The sequence below is a fragment of the Hyperoodon ampullatus genome (assembly GCF_949752795.1).
Source record: "Hyperoodon ampullatus genome assembly, chromosome: 6".
Lineage (NCBI taxonomy): Eukaryota > Metazoa > Chordata > Mammalia > Artiodactyla > Ziphiidae > Hyperoodon > Hyperoodon ampullatus.
In genome coordinates, this window is record NC_136919.1 from 117,359,653 (window position 1) to 117,376,784 (window position 17,132).

Sequence of the window (17,132 nt, forward strand, 5' to 3'; positions counted from 1 at the left end):
TCCCTGTTTCTCTCCTGCTATTTTCTACTGTCTCGCTCTTCGCCTTTTCTGCTCAGCTGTGCCTTGGAACCAGGCTGGGGCCGCCTCCTCTCAGAGCTGCATTTGCAAAGTGTGGGCCCCTTGCCTGGGAGCCAGTGTGGGAGGAGAAAAGTGATGGCGAGAGGGGGCTTCTAGCAGAGAGCTCACAGCCTGCGAGCTCCGGGTCCACGTCGATACCTGGACGTTTACGCAAACTGCTCCTTTGTGCTTCCGCTTCCCCATCCACGAAGCCGGATGCCTTTAAGGGGAGTTTTCGGGAGTGGGTGGATGTGTGCTTTGCATAGGCCTCGGAGCTTGTTGGGTGCTGTCCCTGGGGGATGAGGCGTGTGGGCCCACACCACTCATTTCACGGCTATCCCTCCGCTGTCTCCGCAGGACTGCGATGTGCCGGTCCTAGCTGCCGTCTGAGAGGATGTCCGGGGTTTCTGAGGCCCTGAGCCGAGTGAAGGTGGGCACGTTACGTCGACCTGAAGGCCCCCCAGAGCCCATGGTGGCAGTGCCAGTAGACGTGGAAAAGGAAGACGTGCGGATCCTCAAGGTCTGCTTCTATAGCAACAGCTTCAACCCGGGGAAGAACTTCAAACTAGTTAAATGCACTGTGCAGACCGAGATCCGGGTGAGTGTGGTGGGTGCTGCCTGCTCCGTCCATTTGTCTGTCTCTCCCTCATCTTCCTGGGCAGCTGAGCATCCCTCCTTCAGCCTAGCAGGCTCTCCTGTATCCACCACCTGGGCTGGGGGCCCTGGAGGGATGTTCTCAGCCTGTGGCTCCAGGCCTCCTCTCCAGGGCTCTGCAGCCTGAGACACAGATTGTGTAGCCTTTGTTTGAACCCCAGATCGTTTGCTCAAGCTTTGATTTATCTCATTTCAACTCATTCAATATTTGAGGCTCTGCAAGGGATGTAAGCTCCCCCCACCCTCAGAGGGTTTACACTCTCATGGAATTGGAATACACAAGTGATTGCATTGAAAATAGAACAAAAGTGGTTTAGGACATGTGCTGGGTGCTTACAGAAGGGAGCTGTGAGGCGTTTAGAGGATGCTAATGAACTAGAGATGCCCTCGACCAGGGGCATGGTTGCCAGGCCCCTTCTGAGGCAGTACTTCAGCTGGCTCACTTTCACCCAGGGCCTCGGAATCTGTTTTGCAAATCCAGGTACCCACAGTCATCGGGGCACCTAGACACCAGGAAGCCAGTTCTCTTTAGCCAAACGTGTAAGAACTTGTCGTCAGAAGCAGAGTCACAATACACTGATTGATTTTAAATGCCTAAGTTTATTGAATAATTACTATATACATGCCTGAATCAATCCCTTTACATTATCTCATTGAATCCTCCCACAACGCCATGAGGTAGATACAATGAGGATATCCCTTTCCACTGCTCAGAATATTCCTTTCTGATGATGCAAAAGAAAGCCAAATCGATTCTCCAGAGTTTGCTTAGTGGGTTTGTAATTTGAACAAAGGAAGCAGGAGAAACTTGGGCAAACTACCCAGGTCTGAGAAAGCTGGATGAACCATCTCCAATCCTCTCATCACTAATCCTTCCCTGTCCTGGAAATCAGCATCCCCCAAACTCAGTCAGCGTCTTTTCTGTTTAGTGCTGGCAGCAACCTCTCCACGTCTGTCCCTCTGGCTGCCTTCTGTCTGTAACAGCACATGCTGTACTTCAGTACACCCGAGCAGAATGTAATTGATGAGGTCACTGTCTTAGCCAGTTGTCACAACTGATTATGGTTTGGTTCTTCCCTCTGTTTCCTATAACTGAGTTGATTAGGGCCTTGTTTGCATCTTATGGTTCCAGATCTGTAGGTACAGTTGTGTCCCGAGAGCAAGCCCTGGGCACCTTCCTCCAGGAGGATATTTTCTTGTCTCCTTAACTGTCTACTTCTTGAGTCTTCCTTTGGGTGTATCATCTTTGCAGATAGCTGATGCCATCTACTGTGGGGTTTACGAGTTTAATTTTCAGAAGTCAACCTGATTCCCATGTTCGGGGCACCTCCCTGCCTTTTTGTGCTGAAACCCAAAGAGCATCTGATTAGACCAGATTAGGACGTGTTCTGTGGCGTTATGGTGAAAAGGGACCCTAAAGGATTGGTAGATTGGAAGAGACAGTGCTGAGGAGAGCAGGGGGCTTTCCAAGAGGAAAGGACAGCAAGAACAAAGGTAGGGAGGCTGGAGCATGGGTTATATTTAGAAAAGTATCTAAAGTCAAGATCAGAAAGGAAATTTGATGGCCAATAAGGGAGGGCCTAGAATATCAAGCTAAGGAATTTGTATTTGGACAGGTATTAGAAACACACAGCTTTTAAGCAAGGGAGAAGCTTTCCTGGAGCTGTCTGATGTCTTGCTAGGTGTCTAAGGGGAAAAAATACAATAGCCTACAGAAAGGGCAGTGAGACCCAAGCTTAAGAAGAATGGCTAGCTCTTGAGGCATTACCTGGAGGGGTGTGAGGACAGAGGTGGAAAAAGAACAAAGAACGAAGTGATAGCCTTCTAGGCGTTTATGCCCCAGCCTTCTGATTTTGCCTGTTTCCAATCTGTCCTATAGGCACCATGTCACCTGCTTATTGCAAACAGCCATGGCTTTCAAATCACCTAGACTTTGAGCCTGATACTGCTCCACCCTTACTGGTTTTGTGGCCTTAGACCCAACACTTAACTAACCTGGCTCAGTCTCTTCACTTGGGGATTATGCCCACCTGTAACCCTGTTGTAAGGATCAGAGGTGATAGATGGGAAGCATCCAGCATATGGCAGCAGCTCAGTCATTGGAAGCTATTGACTGTGGGTCATTACCCTGCTCAAGAATCTCCAAGGGTTTCTAATCACCCATAGAATAAAGTTCAAATCATCTTCTTTTAGTGTTTATCCACTTATCCGTCATGTTTTCACATAAAGTGAGATGATCAGATTTGTATTTTGAAACAGTATGTAGTGTCCTGCAAGATGTTAAGGCAAGATGTTAAGACGTGCATGCTGGAGAAGGGTTTTTATGGTCAAAGAAGTTTGGGACATGCCTGATTAAACAATCCTGAACCAATTCCTTTGTGACAGGACTTCTCAGAATCTTAAATATGCTGTCATGCATGGTGGGTCACCAAGAAAGAGCCACAGAGGTGATGTTTTCTTAAGTCAGCCATTTCTTATTTGCCTAAGAAACCCTTCTCTTAAAAGTTGGACAACCAGTTCCCTAGGAAATCATTTAAGGATCCGTTTTTCCTAAACTCTGACCAAAGTACAAAAAGGGTAGGAGAGGAAAAGCTGGTGAAAGGGAGATGGATTAGGAAGCTGTGGCCGTAGTGTGGGCGGGAAATGATGAACTAGAGGAGTGGCATTGGGAGCAAAGACAAGTCAACAGATCTGAGTGCATCTAAATAAGCAGAGTCACCAGAACTTGATGATTAACTAGACGTAAGGAGGAAGAGAAAGGAGGGAGACAGGGACGACTCAGGCTTTTGCTTGGGCAGCTGAATGGGTGTTGATGCCATTCACTGAGATACCAACAGAGAAAGGAAGGGTGTTCTGAGATTTCAGCTTTACATGTGTTGTCTTTGAAATGTTTATGAAACACACTCATAGAGGAATGTGGGCCTGGAGCTGAGGAGGGAGAAAGGACCTAGAGGTGAGGATTTGGGAGTCATTATGCAGTGGATACCATGCGAATAGGTAGGATCACCCATGGAGAATGAGCAGAGCAAGAGAAAGAGTTCCAGTTAGGAAGCCTTGGGAAACCAACCTCTGAGTGGCTGATAAAGAGGGGCAAACGAAGGGAAAAAGAAGAATCATCCAGAGAAAGGTGAAAAGAACCAAGAGAACAGGAAAGAGATGGAAGCAGAGGAAACTTTGAGGAAAGAGTGGTTAGCAGTGTCAGACACTCAGAAAGGTCAAATCAGATACGGCTAAAAATAGGTTCATTGACTTCAGCGACAGGTGCTATGATGATCTTTTACTGGGCAGTTTCAGTGAAGAGATGGGGGCAGAAGCCATTGTGCAGTCAGTTGGAGAGTGGAGACCGTGAATGTTACCATTTCAGAGAGGTTTTGCTCATGAAGGGAAGGAAGGAGGGAAAGGCAAGAGGAACAGAGTTACCAGCAGAGGAAATGGCATGTGCTGAGATCCTGAAGTGACCAACACACGTCAGGTGTGAGGCTAAAGGATGTCCGAAGTTGACTAGTTAGACCGTGCTATTGATTTTGGATTTTACCCCATCTTCTGTGGGAAGCCACTGATATAGTTTAAACATGTGAGTGATATGAGATTGCATTTTTAAAAGGTCACTTGGGTTACATAGTGGACAATAGACTGGAAAAGGCACGAATGGGTGTGAGGAGATGTTAGGTGGCTATCGGAGTGATCCAGATAAGAGATGATGATAGCTTAGATTAGGGTTGTAGCCACGGAGATGATGATGATGATCATGATGGTGATGATGATGTTGATGGTGTTGATGGTGGTGGTGATGATGATGATGATGGTGGTGGTGGTGGTGGTGATGGTGTTATGGTGATGGTGGTGATGATGATAATGATGATGTTTATGGTGATGATGATGATGGTGAGGATAATGTTGATGCTGTTGCTGATGGTGGTGATGGTGGCAGTGGTGGTATGGTGTTTATAGTGATGGTAGTAATGATGATGGTGATGTTTATGGTGATGGTGATGATGATGATGATGATGGTAGTGGTGATGGTAAGGATTGATGATGATAATGATCATGTTGATAGTGGTGGTGGTGGTGATGATGGTGATGGTAGCAATGACGATGATGGTGGAGATGGTGATGATGATGGTGGTAGTGACGATGATGATAGTGGTGCCGCTTATGGTGGTGGTGGTGGTGATAATAGCAGCTACCCTTTTGAAAGCACATCATATGCATTATCTCCTCGACTTCTCAGAAGAACCCTATGAAGCACATACTATTATTATCTCCATTTTATATATAAGGAAACAAGGTTCAGAAGAGTTAAGCAAATTGCTAGTAAGTGGTGGAGACTGTTTTCAAACCCAGGCAATCCACCTCCAGAGCCTGCACTCTTAACCACCATGGTCTATGGAGAGAAGTGATTGTAATCCAGAAAATTTAAGAGAGGAAAATGAAAGGTTTGGCTGATGGACCAGAGATGCAGGAATAAAGAAGAGGGAGGTGTCAAGAACTACAGCCCTGGGAATTCCCTGGCAGTCCAGTGGTTAGGACTGCATGCTTTCACTGCCGAGGGCCCGGGTTTGATCCATGGTCGGGGAACTAAGATACTTCAAGCCACACGACATGGCCAAAAAAAAAAAAAAAAAGAAGGAGAAGAAAGAACAGCAGCCCTAGTTCAGGCAGAGAAAGTCCCACTCCCCAAGACGAAGAACACTTAGGAGAAACTGGTTGGGGAGTGGGGAACTCACAGGTTCAGTTTCAGACCTGTCAAGTGCAATTGGGATGCTCTAACGTTTTCACGTTACATTAAATATGTGAAAATGTTGAGTAGGCTTTTTGATATGTGATTCTGGAGGAAAGAACTGGGCTGGAGAGAGACATCTGAACCTTCTCAGCCTCTGGGTGGTGGTTAAAGCCATGGCTATGGGTAAGTTCATTAATGAAGGAATCCTGAATGATTTCATCATGCATTTCACAAGTATGTGTTGAAAGGGAGAAAGAACGCTCTGGAGAAAGAAAAGGAAATCATCATGCTCATACTCAAGTGAAAGAAGAGCTAGAGAAAGGGAGAAAGAACGACAGGAGAAGGGATTGCCTCCAATTAGATCTAAAACATTAAGTGTATGTAGTACTACTCTGTGGGTAGACAAGACAGCAACGCAGCAAGATTTACCCAACCTGTTTGAAGAGTTTGGACAGATTGAATCCATTAATATGATTCCTCCCAGAATCTGTGCTTATGTATGCATGGCTCACTGACAAGATGCATTTCGGGCTGTTCAGAAACTTAGTTCCGTGTCATATAAAATTGAGTCCAAGGTCATTAAGATAGCTTGGGCTTTAAACAAAGCTGTAAAAACAGAATACAAACAATTCTGGGATGTGGATCTTGGAGTTACATGTATACCATGGGGAAAAGTACCTGACACCAGGCTGGTTATGACCTGGAAGGATCATCAAATCCCCAAACCCAGAGGCACTCCCTGCTTTCAATGGGTTTTGAGTTCAAGGACTCACACGAATGAATGACATTGACCCCCACTAATGAATAAACCTTTACAAATGGAGGCAAGAGCTCTGACAAGAAGACAGAGATTCTGTGAGAGCATAGAAGACAAAAGAGCTTGGTCCAGACATCAAGGAACGCTTTGCTATTCTGGGCCTGTTTGTAGACGCTGTGTCCGGTCGTGTAGGTCCAGACCAGCTTCCCTGCCTGAGAATCTCCTGGACCGGCCCCTCCCACCTGCTGCTTCCACAGAGCATTTCTTGCAGTCTCCTTGCCTAGCTGGGCTGCATCCTCTACTGGATTTTTCTACTTCCAGCTCTCTATCTTCTTTCACCATCTTCTCTGTGTCAAAGTACTGCCATCCCTTTCAAGCTTGCCAAGCACTTGTCCTACCATAAGAACACTCCTAAAATTCGGACACCTCTGTACAGCTGTGTCTGATCAAATAGAAGCAATGGAGAATCGCCCTGGCACAGTCCATGTGGTAAAACATTTCCAAAACATGGTTACTCCATGCATACTTGCTGATTTCATGTTTTCCTTTTTATTCTCAGCTTCTTTCTATACAAATGTAATCTCCTCAGATGCTTTCTCTGGGTTGTTAAAAGCTATGTAAATAAGCTCTGGCCCTTGTGCTTAGGACCCAACAGAAATTAGACAGGTGTTGGAGGGAAGGGAGCAAAGTGCCGAATGAGAAATGGATTTTGTTCTTCTTGATTTTCCATTTCCCCTTTGTTTGATATTCATAGGAAATTGTGTTTTTTGGGGAGCTCTGGAGCTCTGGAGCAAGTGGAGTCTTCTATCATTATGTATTTTTCTAACATGCTAATTTGCTTGTCTGGGAAAGGGGTTAAGACAACACTTTGTAAACAACCAGCAGAGTGCCACGCAGACGTGCCCACACAGGACGTCTCTCTTTGACTCTTACAGCCTCTCCTTCATTTCTCTCTCTCTCTCCCTCTCCCTGCTCCTTTCCCCATCTCCACTCTTACTTTCTCCAGGGTAGGTTGACCATATGTCCCGGTTGTATCACACAGTCCTAGCTTGCACACACTGTCCAGGGATGACTATGAACAGTGCCCCTGCCAATCTCAAGAGCATCATGATTCGGAGGATAAATGGTCACCTACTGCTAATTGCCGTTCTCACTCCTCTCTGCCTGGCACACTGACCTGCTGGCTCGTGGTGTTTTTCCCTCCCCTGCTGACCCCAGCTGACCCACTCCCTGCATGGGCCCATCTGTATCCATCAGTGGCCCATCTGTGTCTCACACAGGAGGGCCTTAAGCAGAAAATGAGGCAGTCGTGTGTTATATGGTGTGCTTCCAAGGACGCCAGCAGAGCGCCCATGTTCAAAATCCCTCTCCCTCGGCCAGCCTCTATCGTGCTGAGAAGCCACGATCAAGACCCACCCTTGTTTTGTCCCGAAGCATCACCCCCACTTAGCATCCACATTTACATCCCTGGGAGGGTTAGAGACGGAGCCATCCTGTGCCCTTCCCGCTGGTCCAGTGGTGTCCCCTCCCCTCTACAGCAGGGATTCCAGGCTGCGGGATGGCCAGCAGGTGCCGCTCGCCTGGTGTTTGAGGAGAGCACAGTCCAATCCCAAAGGCAGCCTGCTCTACACATGCCTGGACTAACTGCCCTCCCTGTAGATTCAGCGGTCATACAATACATTCCAGAATATTCCCAGAGAAGGAGATTTCAGATACTGCGACCCACTGTCCCTGCACTAGACTCATCAGACATTCATCCCAGTTACTTTCAAGTTTAAACCTATCACTTAACCAGACACAGGGTGTATGGATTGAATGTGTGTTCCCCCTGATCCCCCACCCAAATCCGTATGTTGAACCCCTAACCCCCAATGCAATGGTATTAGGAGGTCGGCTTGAGGTCATGGCAGCTGGGCTCCCATGATGGTTTAGTGTCCTGAGAAGAAGGTGAAGAGACCAGAGCTCTCTCCCCTGCCGTGTGAGGGCACAGCCAGAGGGCGGCTGTCTGCAAACCAGGAAGAGAGGGCCCACCAAGAACCCCATCTCCTGGCCCCTTGATCTTGGACTTCTCAGCCTCTAGAACACTGAGGAATAAATGTTGTCATGTAAGCCACCCAGTCCGTGGTCAACTGTTGTAGCAGCCCGAGCAGACACAGGGGCAGCAGCTGCTTGTGGTCAGAGGAGAGTCTCCAGGCCACAGTTTGTGGGCCCATGTCCTTTGTTTCCAGAGCAATCCCCGCTGCCCTCTTCGCATGTCTCCGCGGGCAAGACCATGAGGTTGAGGTGCAAGAGGAAGGGAATTCGTGACTCCTCGTCCCGGGAAGCTGCTGTCGCTAAAAGAAAGGTTACCCTAAAGAGAATAACGGAGCCACACAAGGCCAGCCCCCCACACATGAGAACAGCCCTGGGAAACCTGAGACAAGGGTTTCATCCAGGAAACCACGGACGGACACCACAGAGACACTCACAGTGCTATAAAAAGAGGCACATTCACATGGACCCCCTCCTTTCTGTACCCCGTCCCCATTTCCTGTATGTGCGCAGCAGGCCCGCCCACCCAGCCCTGACACCTGCAGAGGCAAGCTCGAGGCGGACGTGCAGCATTCTGGGCCCCTTTATTCACTGTGCGCCCGGATTCATGCCGTCCACAGATTAGCAGCCAGGTGCCTGTGCTTACGTTTCTATTTTTAAACAGCAGTCGCATTGCTGAATGTCCTTGTTAGGTACAGGCTTTTAGCACATCCAAGTGAAAGCTTTCACAGTAAGTTATGTTAACTTTTATTATTTTGCTCTTCAATCATTTTTTTTGAATTTTTGAATTCTGTTTTATTTATTTTTTATACAGCAGGCTCTTATTCATTATCCGTTTTATACATATTAGTGTATATATAATTTAAAAAAAACTATCCCTTAGGTGTGTGAAGAACTCAGAACTCGTATTGCTGTTGTTATTTGCTTCCTAGGGCTGCTGTAACAAATGACCATGATCCTCGTGGCCTAAAACAACAGAAGCGTGTCCTCTAGCAGTGCCAAAGGCCAGACTGTATCAAGAGGTCGCAGGACTGGGCTCCCTCCAAGGCTCTAGGGTGGAATCCTTCCTTGCTTCCTTCAGCTTTTGGTGGCACCAGGCTTCCTTGGCTTATGGCTGCAACACTCCAATCTCAGCCTTCATCTTCGCATTCCTTTCTCTTCCTTTCTCTTCCTTCTGTGCATCTCTCCTCTGTGTGTCTTTTATAAGGACGCTTGTCATTGGATTTAAGAGCCCCTCAGATAGTCCAGAATGATCTCATCTTGAGGTCCTGAACTTAGTGACATCTACAAAGACTCTTTTTCCAAATGAGGTCACATTCACAGGTTCCAGGCCATGGACTCATCTTCTGGGGGCCACCATTCAAGCCACGACAGTCACCAGTTGGGATCACTATGGCAGTTGCTTGCACCCCCATTCAGGGGCACACAGACACACGTACACAGCACACAGGGGAGTATGAGCATTTTGCACACATATGCACACCCATAGTGACGCAAAGCCAAGTGTTGCAAAGTGACCACAGGCTGATGAAAGCCTATCACTTTTCCTTGCACTCTCCTGGGATTCTCAGTTGCCGGCCGGCTGTGGGTTGTCCCCTCCCTGGCCTGATTCCCGTGACACTGACAGGCTGTATGTCACCACAGGCTGGTCCCTTGTCACTCCTCAGGTGATCTCATCCAGTCACATAGCTTGAAATTCTCATTTTACCCAGTGGTGCCCAAATCTGAAACGCTGGCTCCAGCCTCCTCCCATAACTCCCGGCCACATGTCCACCTGCCTGCCTGCCATCTCTGCTGGCCGCCCAGACTCAACACGAAGAATCAGCTCCGAATCCTCGCCTGAAACTCTGCTTCTCCTCCAGTCTGTCTGGCTCCACTAACTGCAGCTCTGTTCTTTCAGTTATTGTGTCTCAGGCTTTCGACCAAGGAGTCTGTTCCTTGAATTCTTTCTTCCTCTCACACTCTGTACTTCATCCATCAGGAAATCCTGTCTGCTCTACCAGCAAAACACATCCGGATTCTGACCATTGCCTCTCGCCACTTCCGTTGCCTCTTCCCTGGTCCAGGCTGTCAGCATCTCTTACCTGGAATAACGCATTCACCTCCGAACTGCCTCTGCCCTTATCCTCCTGTGATCCATTCCACAGGTAGCGGCCATGGTGAATTTTTAAAACACAGGTCAGTTGGAGGGATATATTTAAGGTATAGCTTCAAGCATATCACTGCTCTACTTTTTTTTCTTTCTTTTTTTTCCGGTACGCGGGCCTCTCACTGTTGTGGCCTCTCCCGTTGCGGAGCACAGGCTCCGATTGCGCAGGCTCAGCGGCCATGGCTCACGGGCCCAGCCGCTCCACGGCATGTGGGATCCTCCCGGACTGGGGCACGAACCCGTGTCCCCTGCATCGGCAGGTGGACTCTTAACCACTGCGCCACCAGGGAAGCCCTCACTGCTCTACTTTAAACTCTCTGATGACTACCTTCCTCGCCCAAAATACGATCCAAAGTCCTTACCCTGGCCTGCAACAGGGGTCAGCAAGCAAGGCCTGCAGGCCAAATACGGCCCACCACCCATTTTTGTAAATAAAGCTTTATTGGGACAAAACCCCACTCAGTTGTTTACTATTGTTTGTGGTGCTTTTGAGCACAAGGGCAGAGTTGAGTAGTTGCAACAGAGACCATCTGGCCCACAAAGGCTAAAATATTTACTACCTGACCGTTTATAGAAAAAGTTTGCTGAGCCCTGGCCTGGCCCTTCTGACCCTTTCCCCTATCACTTTCCTCTGTTCCCTCCCCGCCTCAGCCCCACTGGCCTCTTCACAGTCACCCAGATGTGCCAAGCACACAGGGCCTCGTAGATGCCCACCTCGAGGTCTCTGTGCATTCTGGTCCCTTTGCCTGGAAGGGTCTTCCCCCACGAGGCCACCCCTCTCTCCCTGACTTCCTTCAGGGATCCATTCAAATGCCCCCATATCAGAGAGGACTTTGCTGGCCACTCCATGTAAAATAGCGACCCCACCCAACCCCTCCCCCGGCATCATTCTTGTGCCCTTACCTGCTTTGTTTGTCTTCCTGGCACTTATCAGAACCTGAGATATTATTATGCTTATTTGTTTATTGTTAACCCCCAATAGAAAATAAGCACCATGAGAGAGAGACATTTTGTTTCCCCAGTTTGCTGAATTAATTAATGAGTAGTTATTTAGTGATGGATGGATGGATGGATGGATGGATGGATGGATGGATGGATTCCAGTTATGAAGCCCACAGAGACTGGTTAGAATTCCATGTCTCAACTCCAGATTCCAGTAAGGGAGAGGGAGCTTCAGGCTGACCTGGTGTGTACAGGGGGCGGTGTCTGGTGTCAGTGGCATTAAATGCCAAGAGGTGCTGTGAATGGGGTGTAGGCAGAGGGGTTCATATAACCACTGCTACAGTCTTCCCAGATGAGGCAAGCAATCTGAAGTCACCAGCGGGGTTGAAAACTATCAGTTGTCCAAGTCGCATCCAAATTCACCGAATCAGAAGCTCAGGGGTGCTGGGACTGGCCACTGCCCTGAAGTACCCACTTCTGCCTGCAGGATGCCTACCTGGCTCACATGCCCTGGGGAAGGATTATCAACCATCCCCCAGGTGGGGCGGAGCCCCAGGGTAAGAAGTCATGGTAGAGGATCTGAGAACTCACAAGATACTCAGAGTCTTGGAGGGTCTGTGAAAGGATGACAAGAGCAGGCTTGATGGGACGGAATTGAAGATGAAGAGTGTAGGTGGGCATCAGGTGCTTGGAGGTGGCACATTGTGCTCCCGTTTCCCTCATCCAAGCACTTGACAGGTTGTATCGTAATTGCCTCTTGTCAGTCTCTAAACGGAGGTGGCCTCCTGGAAAGCAGGGATTATATATTGCTCACCATTATCTCCCCAGTGCCTACTTATAGCCTAACACAAAGTAGGCACTCAGTAGATGTCTGTATAATGAATGAATTGAACAAGTGAATGAGCTGAGCCTACAGAGCACAAAGGAGACTAGGAATCTCCTACATCACTTGATATAAAGACCAAATAGGAAGTTGACTGGAAGGAAGTTCAGCCTTCATAAATGACAAAGTGTAGGAGGGTTAATAGAATTTCAGCTGGTTTCAAATAGAATTTCCTGTATACTCCTGGGCAAGTCACTTGACCTCCCTGGGTCTCAGTGTCTTCATTTAAAATCAGAATCAAATTAAGTGATCTCTAAATTTACGTGAGGCTCTAAAATTCTGGTCTAAGTTTTATGAGCTTATTAAAGTCTGAATAGTTGAATATCTGTGGAGTTGTAGATTTTATTCTTATGGCTGCATCAGTGAGGTTTGCTTTCACATATGAGCTTCTAGTATCTAGAAGGCAAAATAACCATTCAGCTTAACTTCCATCAAGACCTGAGTGAATTTTGGCCCTTCTTTTTCTCTCTAGCCCTGTGACATTTACTATCTAGTCAGCATTTTTATTTCATTTACTTATTTATTTATTGGCCACACCATGCAGCACTTGGGATCTTAGTTCCCCAACCAGGGATCGAACCCTTGCCCCCTGCAGTGGAAGGGCGGTGGCCTAACCATTGGACCGCCAGGGAATTCCCAGCATCTTAATTCTAGAGTTTTATATTTTACAAGGAGTTTATTCATCTCTTAAAAGCTGAGCCTATAAGCAGGGGAGGAGGTCTCCACTGGGTAGCACGTGAACCAAGCTCGTGGGCATAAGCTATGGCATTTGTCTCAAGTTGGAAGCTTATGTCTTCTCCTGTCATTTAACTGTGGATTTGTTATGCCTCATCTGCTAAACTAAGCCCAATACAATAGCTAAACTTAGACATTTATTTTTGAAGAGATTTTTTTACAAGTATAAAATAAATACATGAAAGACAAACATGAGAGGAGAACTATAAATCATGATCTCTCATGAACGTATATGCAAAAATTCTCAACGAAATATTAGAAAATTGAATCCAACAAGATGTAGAATGAATACATGTTCACTCAATAACAACAATAATAATAATAATAGCATTTTATTTAGCACTATTATGGGCAAGGCATTTTGCTGACCTCTTTACTTGTATCATTTCATTAAATCCTCACAAGAACCCTATGAAACAGGAAAATTTTTACATTTTACAAATGAGGAAACCAAAGCAGAGAAGTTAATTTGCCCAAAGTCACGAAGCAAATCAGAGACTCTGACTCCTGAGGCCATTCTCTGAACCACTACAATATATACAGAAGTTCAAACACAGGAAACTCAGAAGAATAAAAACATATATGTGTATAATTGCACCCCTGCAAGACAACACTGTTAACATTGTGATATGTTTCATTCTGGACTTGTTTATTTCTACTTCTATCCCTATCATGCTTTGTATATGATTTTATATACTACAACTCCCACTAATCATAACAGGGAGTTAACAATCTCTTTATACAATTTTACAAACTAGCATATAAACCCTGTGTGGTCCTCCCATCATTTTCATGGTCCTTTTCAAACTATTTGGATTGGTTGTCTATTGTGGGGCTTTTGCTGTTTTTAAAATTGCTACAGTGAGTTTCTTTGTGTACAGAGTATTTCTGTATTTTAAATTGTTTCTTCAACTTACGCTTTGGCTGCCATAACAAAATGCCACGGGCCTGGGGGCTTAAACAAGAGAAATTTATTTCTCCCAGTTCTGGAGGCTGGAAGTCCAAGATCAGGGTGCCAGGATGGCTGGGTTCTGGTGAGAGCCCTCTTCCTGGCTTGCAGGTGGCCATTTCTTGCTGTCCTCACATGGCAGAGAGAGAGAGCTCATCACTCTTGTGTCTCTTCTTATAAGGGCACTAATCTTATTCATGAGGGCTCCACTCTCATGACCTAATCACCTCTCAAAGGCTTCACTTCTAGATACCATCACATTGAGTATTAGGGCTTCGGCATATGAATTTGGGGGTGGCACCAACATTCAGTCCACAGCATGCTTCCAGACATAGAACTAAGGCCAAGATATAAACACATTTCAGGTTCTTGATACAAAACATATACTCCTTTGATATCTGTCCTTGCAGTAGGATGGGAGCTCTCCGGGGCCGGGACTTCGTCTCATTCTCTGCTGTATCCATAGCACCTAGAAGGGGGCCTGATACGGGGAATGTGCCCAGTATGTAATTGTTGAATGCATAGGTAAGGATCATTGAGAGGTTTTCTTGTGTAATTTTTGGTATATGCAGAAGAAAATAGGTACCAAATAGACGAGTCGGCGGTTCTCCCTGGGGGCTGTTCCACATCTCCTGGAAAGTGGTGTTTGGAAACGTGTACGGGCCTTCTTTATTTTGCTTGTCACGTTGTCATCATTGTCAGGATGACCAGGGCCAGGGGCAAGGCATTCAGTGGGCTGCAGCCATGGGTGCTGAATAGCACCACACAACAAAGAATCATCTGGCCCCAAATGCCAACGGCGCCCGTTGGGACTCACTAATGTGAGTTATGGAGCATTATGGTGAAATGAACACCCCAAACCCATCGCCCTGTGTGAGAATAAAACCTCACTAGTCATGCTGAAGTGACTCACTCCGAGGCAGACACTACACGCCACACAAACAAATCAGTCATTACGAGATATTTTGGTAGGAGGACTTTTTCAAAGAAGTTCATGAAGTCCTCTTGGTTCTGTCCTAATGGACCTGTCACATTCTTCATCCCTTCTAAATCTCAGCTTGGCATCCAGAGCCTTTCCTTGTGGGTTATTAGTAAGTCCAAACATTTGACATAATAGTGTTATTTTTAACAGAATATTTTTCAGAGACGCCTCTTATGTTCAGTTCAAGTCATTTAAAAAGAAGGCCTCTTGTTGCCTTTTCCACCTGTTTTGGCACTTTCTCAGAGCCTCACTTCCTGTCTGCACGTGTAGCAGAAGGGGAAAGGAAGGAGCCTGCTATCGTGAGCTTCGCCCTAGGAACATAAAGCCCTTCATGGCTTTCTTGCTCCAAGCAGAAGGAAGTCATTTTTCTCTGCATTTTTTCTTCTCCATGCCCACGACCTGACATCCTCCAAGGTTCATTCATCACGCGTCAGCCTCCTGCTGCTGCCAGTACCAGCTTAAGCTTGGAAACGGTCTCAGATCCCTTTTCCAGAGATGGCTTTGCTCAGCCACCTGCACCTCTTCTGTGGATCTGAAGGGCTGTTGGAAGCCACCAACAACCATGGCTCCCTCCTTGGCCACTGCTCAGCCAGTTACTCCACGGGAGTAGATCCCGGTCCCAGGGCACCAGCTCCCACTCAGGCTGGGAGAGTCTAAGGAGCCTCTCTGCCCAGGGACCCTTAGACTCCATTTCAGGCTCTCAAATATATGTCTCAGTTATAGACTTCTTGAGTTAATTACTCCCCAGGATGGCTTGAGCTTGAGCCATGCTTATCCCTTCTTCATTGTCCACCCATAATGGCCATGGCCAGCATTTATTTAGCACCTACTGTGTGCTACCATTAGGCTAAGCTCTTTACGTGTCTGGAACCCACTTAAAGCTGGCCAGCTTGCTTTTCCCTTGAAGCCAGTCTCAGTAGTATCACATTTCCAAAAAACTATTAGTCTGTCATGTAAAAATAATTGGAAATCAATTTAAATCTTTACTGAAATCTCTTTGGGGAAAAATATCATTGAGGGATCACTTTCAGGATAAACAGCAAAATTTCTTAAAATTTTTATCACCATTTCTTAATATCCAATAGGGTTGGCTCCTGTCCAAAAATATCTTTACTTGCATTTTTTAAAATTCCTGAAATCTAGTCCACAAAGGCTCTTGTCTTTCTCCCCTCTATTGCTCATGGCAAAATTCATTCTTTTTTTTCCCTTAGTCACTTTTTGCTTCTTCCAGTGTGTAAGTCAAATTCAACTGGATTGTAACCTCTCTGCTTCACGCTCCCCCATTACCAAGTTCACACGACGAAAGTTCAAGAGTTGTGTGGTACATGGAAACCTCCTTAGATAATGGGGGGGGAGCAGTGTCACATGTTTATAATTTTATATCTGCTCCTTTTATTTATATCACATGTTATCTAATCCCACCCAAAAATCTCATGATGGAAGAGATATGCTCCCCACTTTACAGATGAGGAAATGGAGATTAAGTGACACGGCCACGACCACACAGTCTTGGCCAGATCCAGTAGATGCCAAAGCCTTGGTGATGTCATTAATCACCACACTCCTGATCTCTTGAACATTTTTGAATGTGGGTCACTGTCCCTCATAACCCCAACTTGTTATCCAGGGAGCTGGCTCCTATTCATTTAATCATTCATTCATTCCTCAGGTATTTGAGGATCTACTTTGGGCCAAGGGCTGGGCTTGTAGAGGACAATATTGTATCTAAGGTTTGGCTTTTGACCTTGCATTTGAAAGGTTAAAAAGGCAAACATCAGTAATTGTCTTAGTTCTAATTGGTAAATGTCTGTATTCATTTCTTAGGGCTGCTATAACAAAGTATCACAAATGGGGTGACTCAGAACAACAAAAATGCATTGTATCACAGACCTGGAGGCTAGAAGTCCAAGATCAGGGTGTCGGCAGGGCCATGGTCCCTCTGAAACCTGTAGGAGAACAATCTTTCCTTGTGTCTTCCTAGCCTCTGGTGGGTTGCTGGCAATCATTAGTGCTCCTGGGCTCATAGAGGTATAACTCAAATCCCCCATCTTTACATGGCATTCTCCCTGTGTACATGTCTCCCTCTGTGTCCGAATTTCCCTTTTTTATAAAGACGTCAGTCATATTGGATCAGGGCCCACCTTAACTACCTCATTTTAACTTGATTAGTCTGTAAAGACCCTGTTTCCAAATAAGGTCACAATCTAAGGTACTGGTGGTTAGGATTTCAACCTACCTTTTGGGGGAGACAAAATTCAACCCATCACAGC

General features: G+C 46.5%; 1 protein-coding gene across 1 annotated transcript in view; it reads left to right on the forward strand.

Annotated features, from left to right (window-relative positions):
• Nucleotides 1-17,132, forward strand: part of PTK2B (protein tyrosine kinase 2 beta) — a 126,192-nt gene that overhangs the window by 62,328 nt on the left and 46,732 nt on the right. Inside the window, exon 2 of the mRNA XM_079706073.1 lies at nt 415-655. Coding sequence (XP_079562199.1) covers nt 452-655 — 204 coding nt within the window. The 5' untranslated portion in view covers nt 415-451. The remainder of the gene's footprint in view (nt 1-414; nt 656-17,132) is intronic.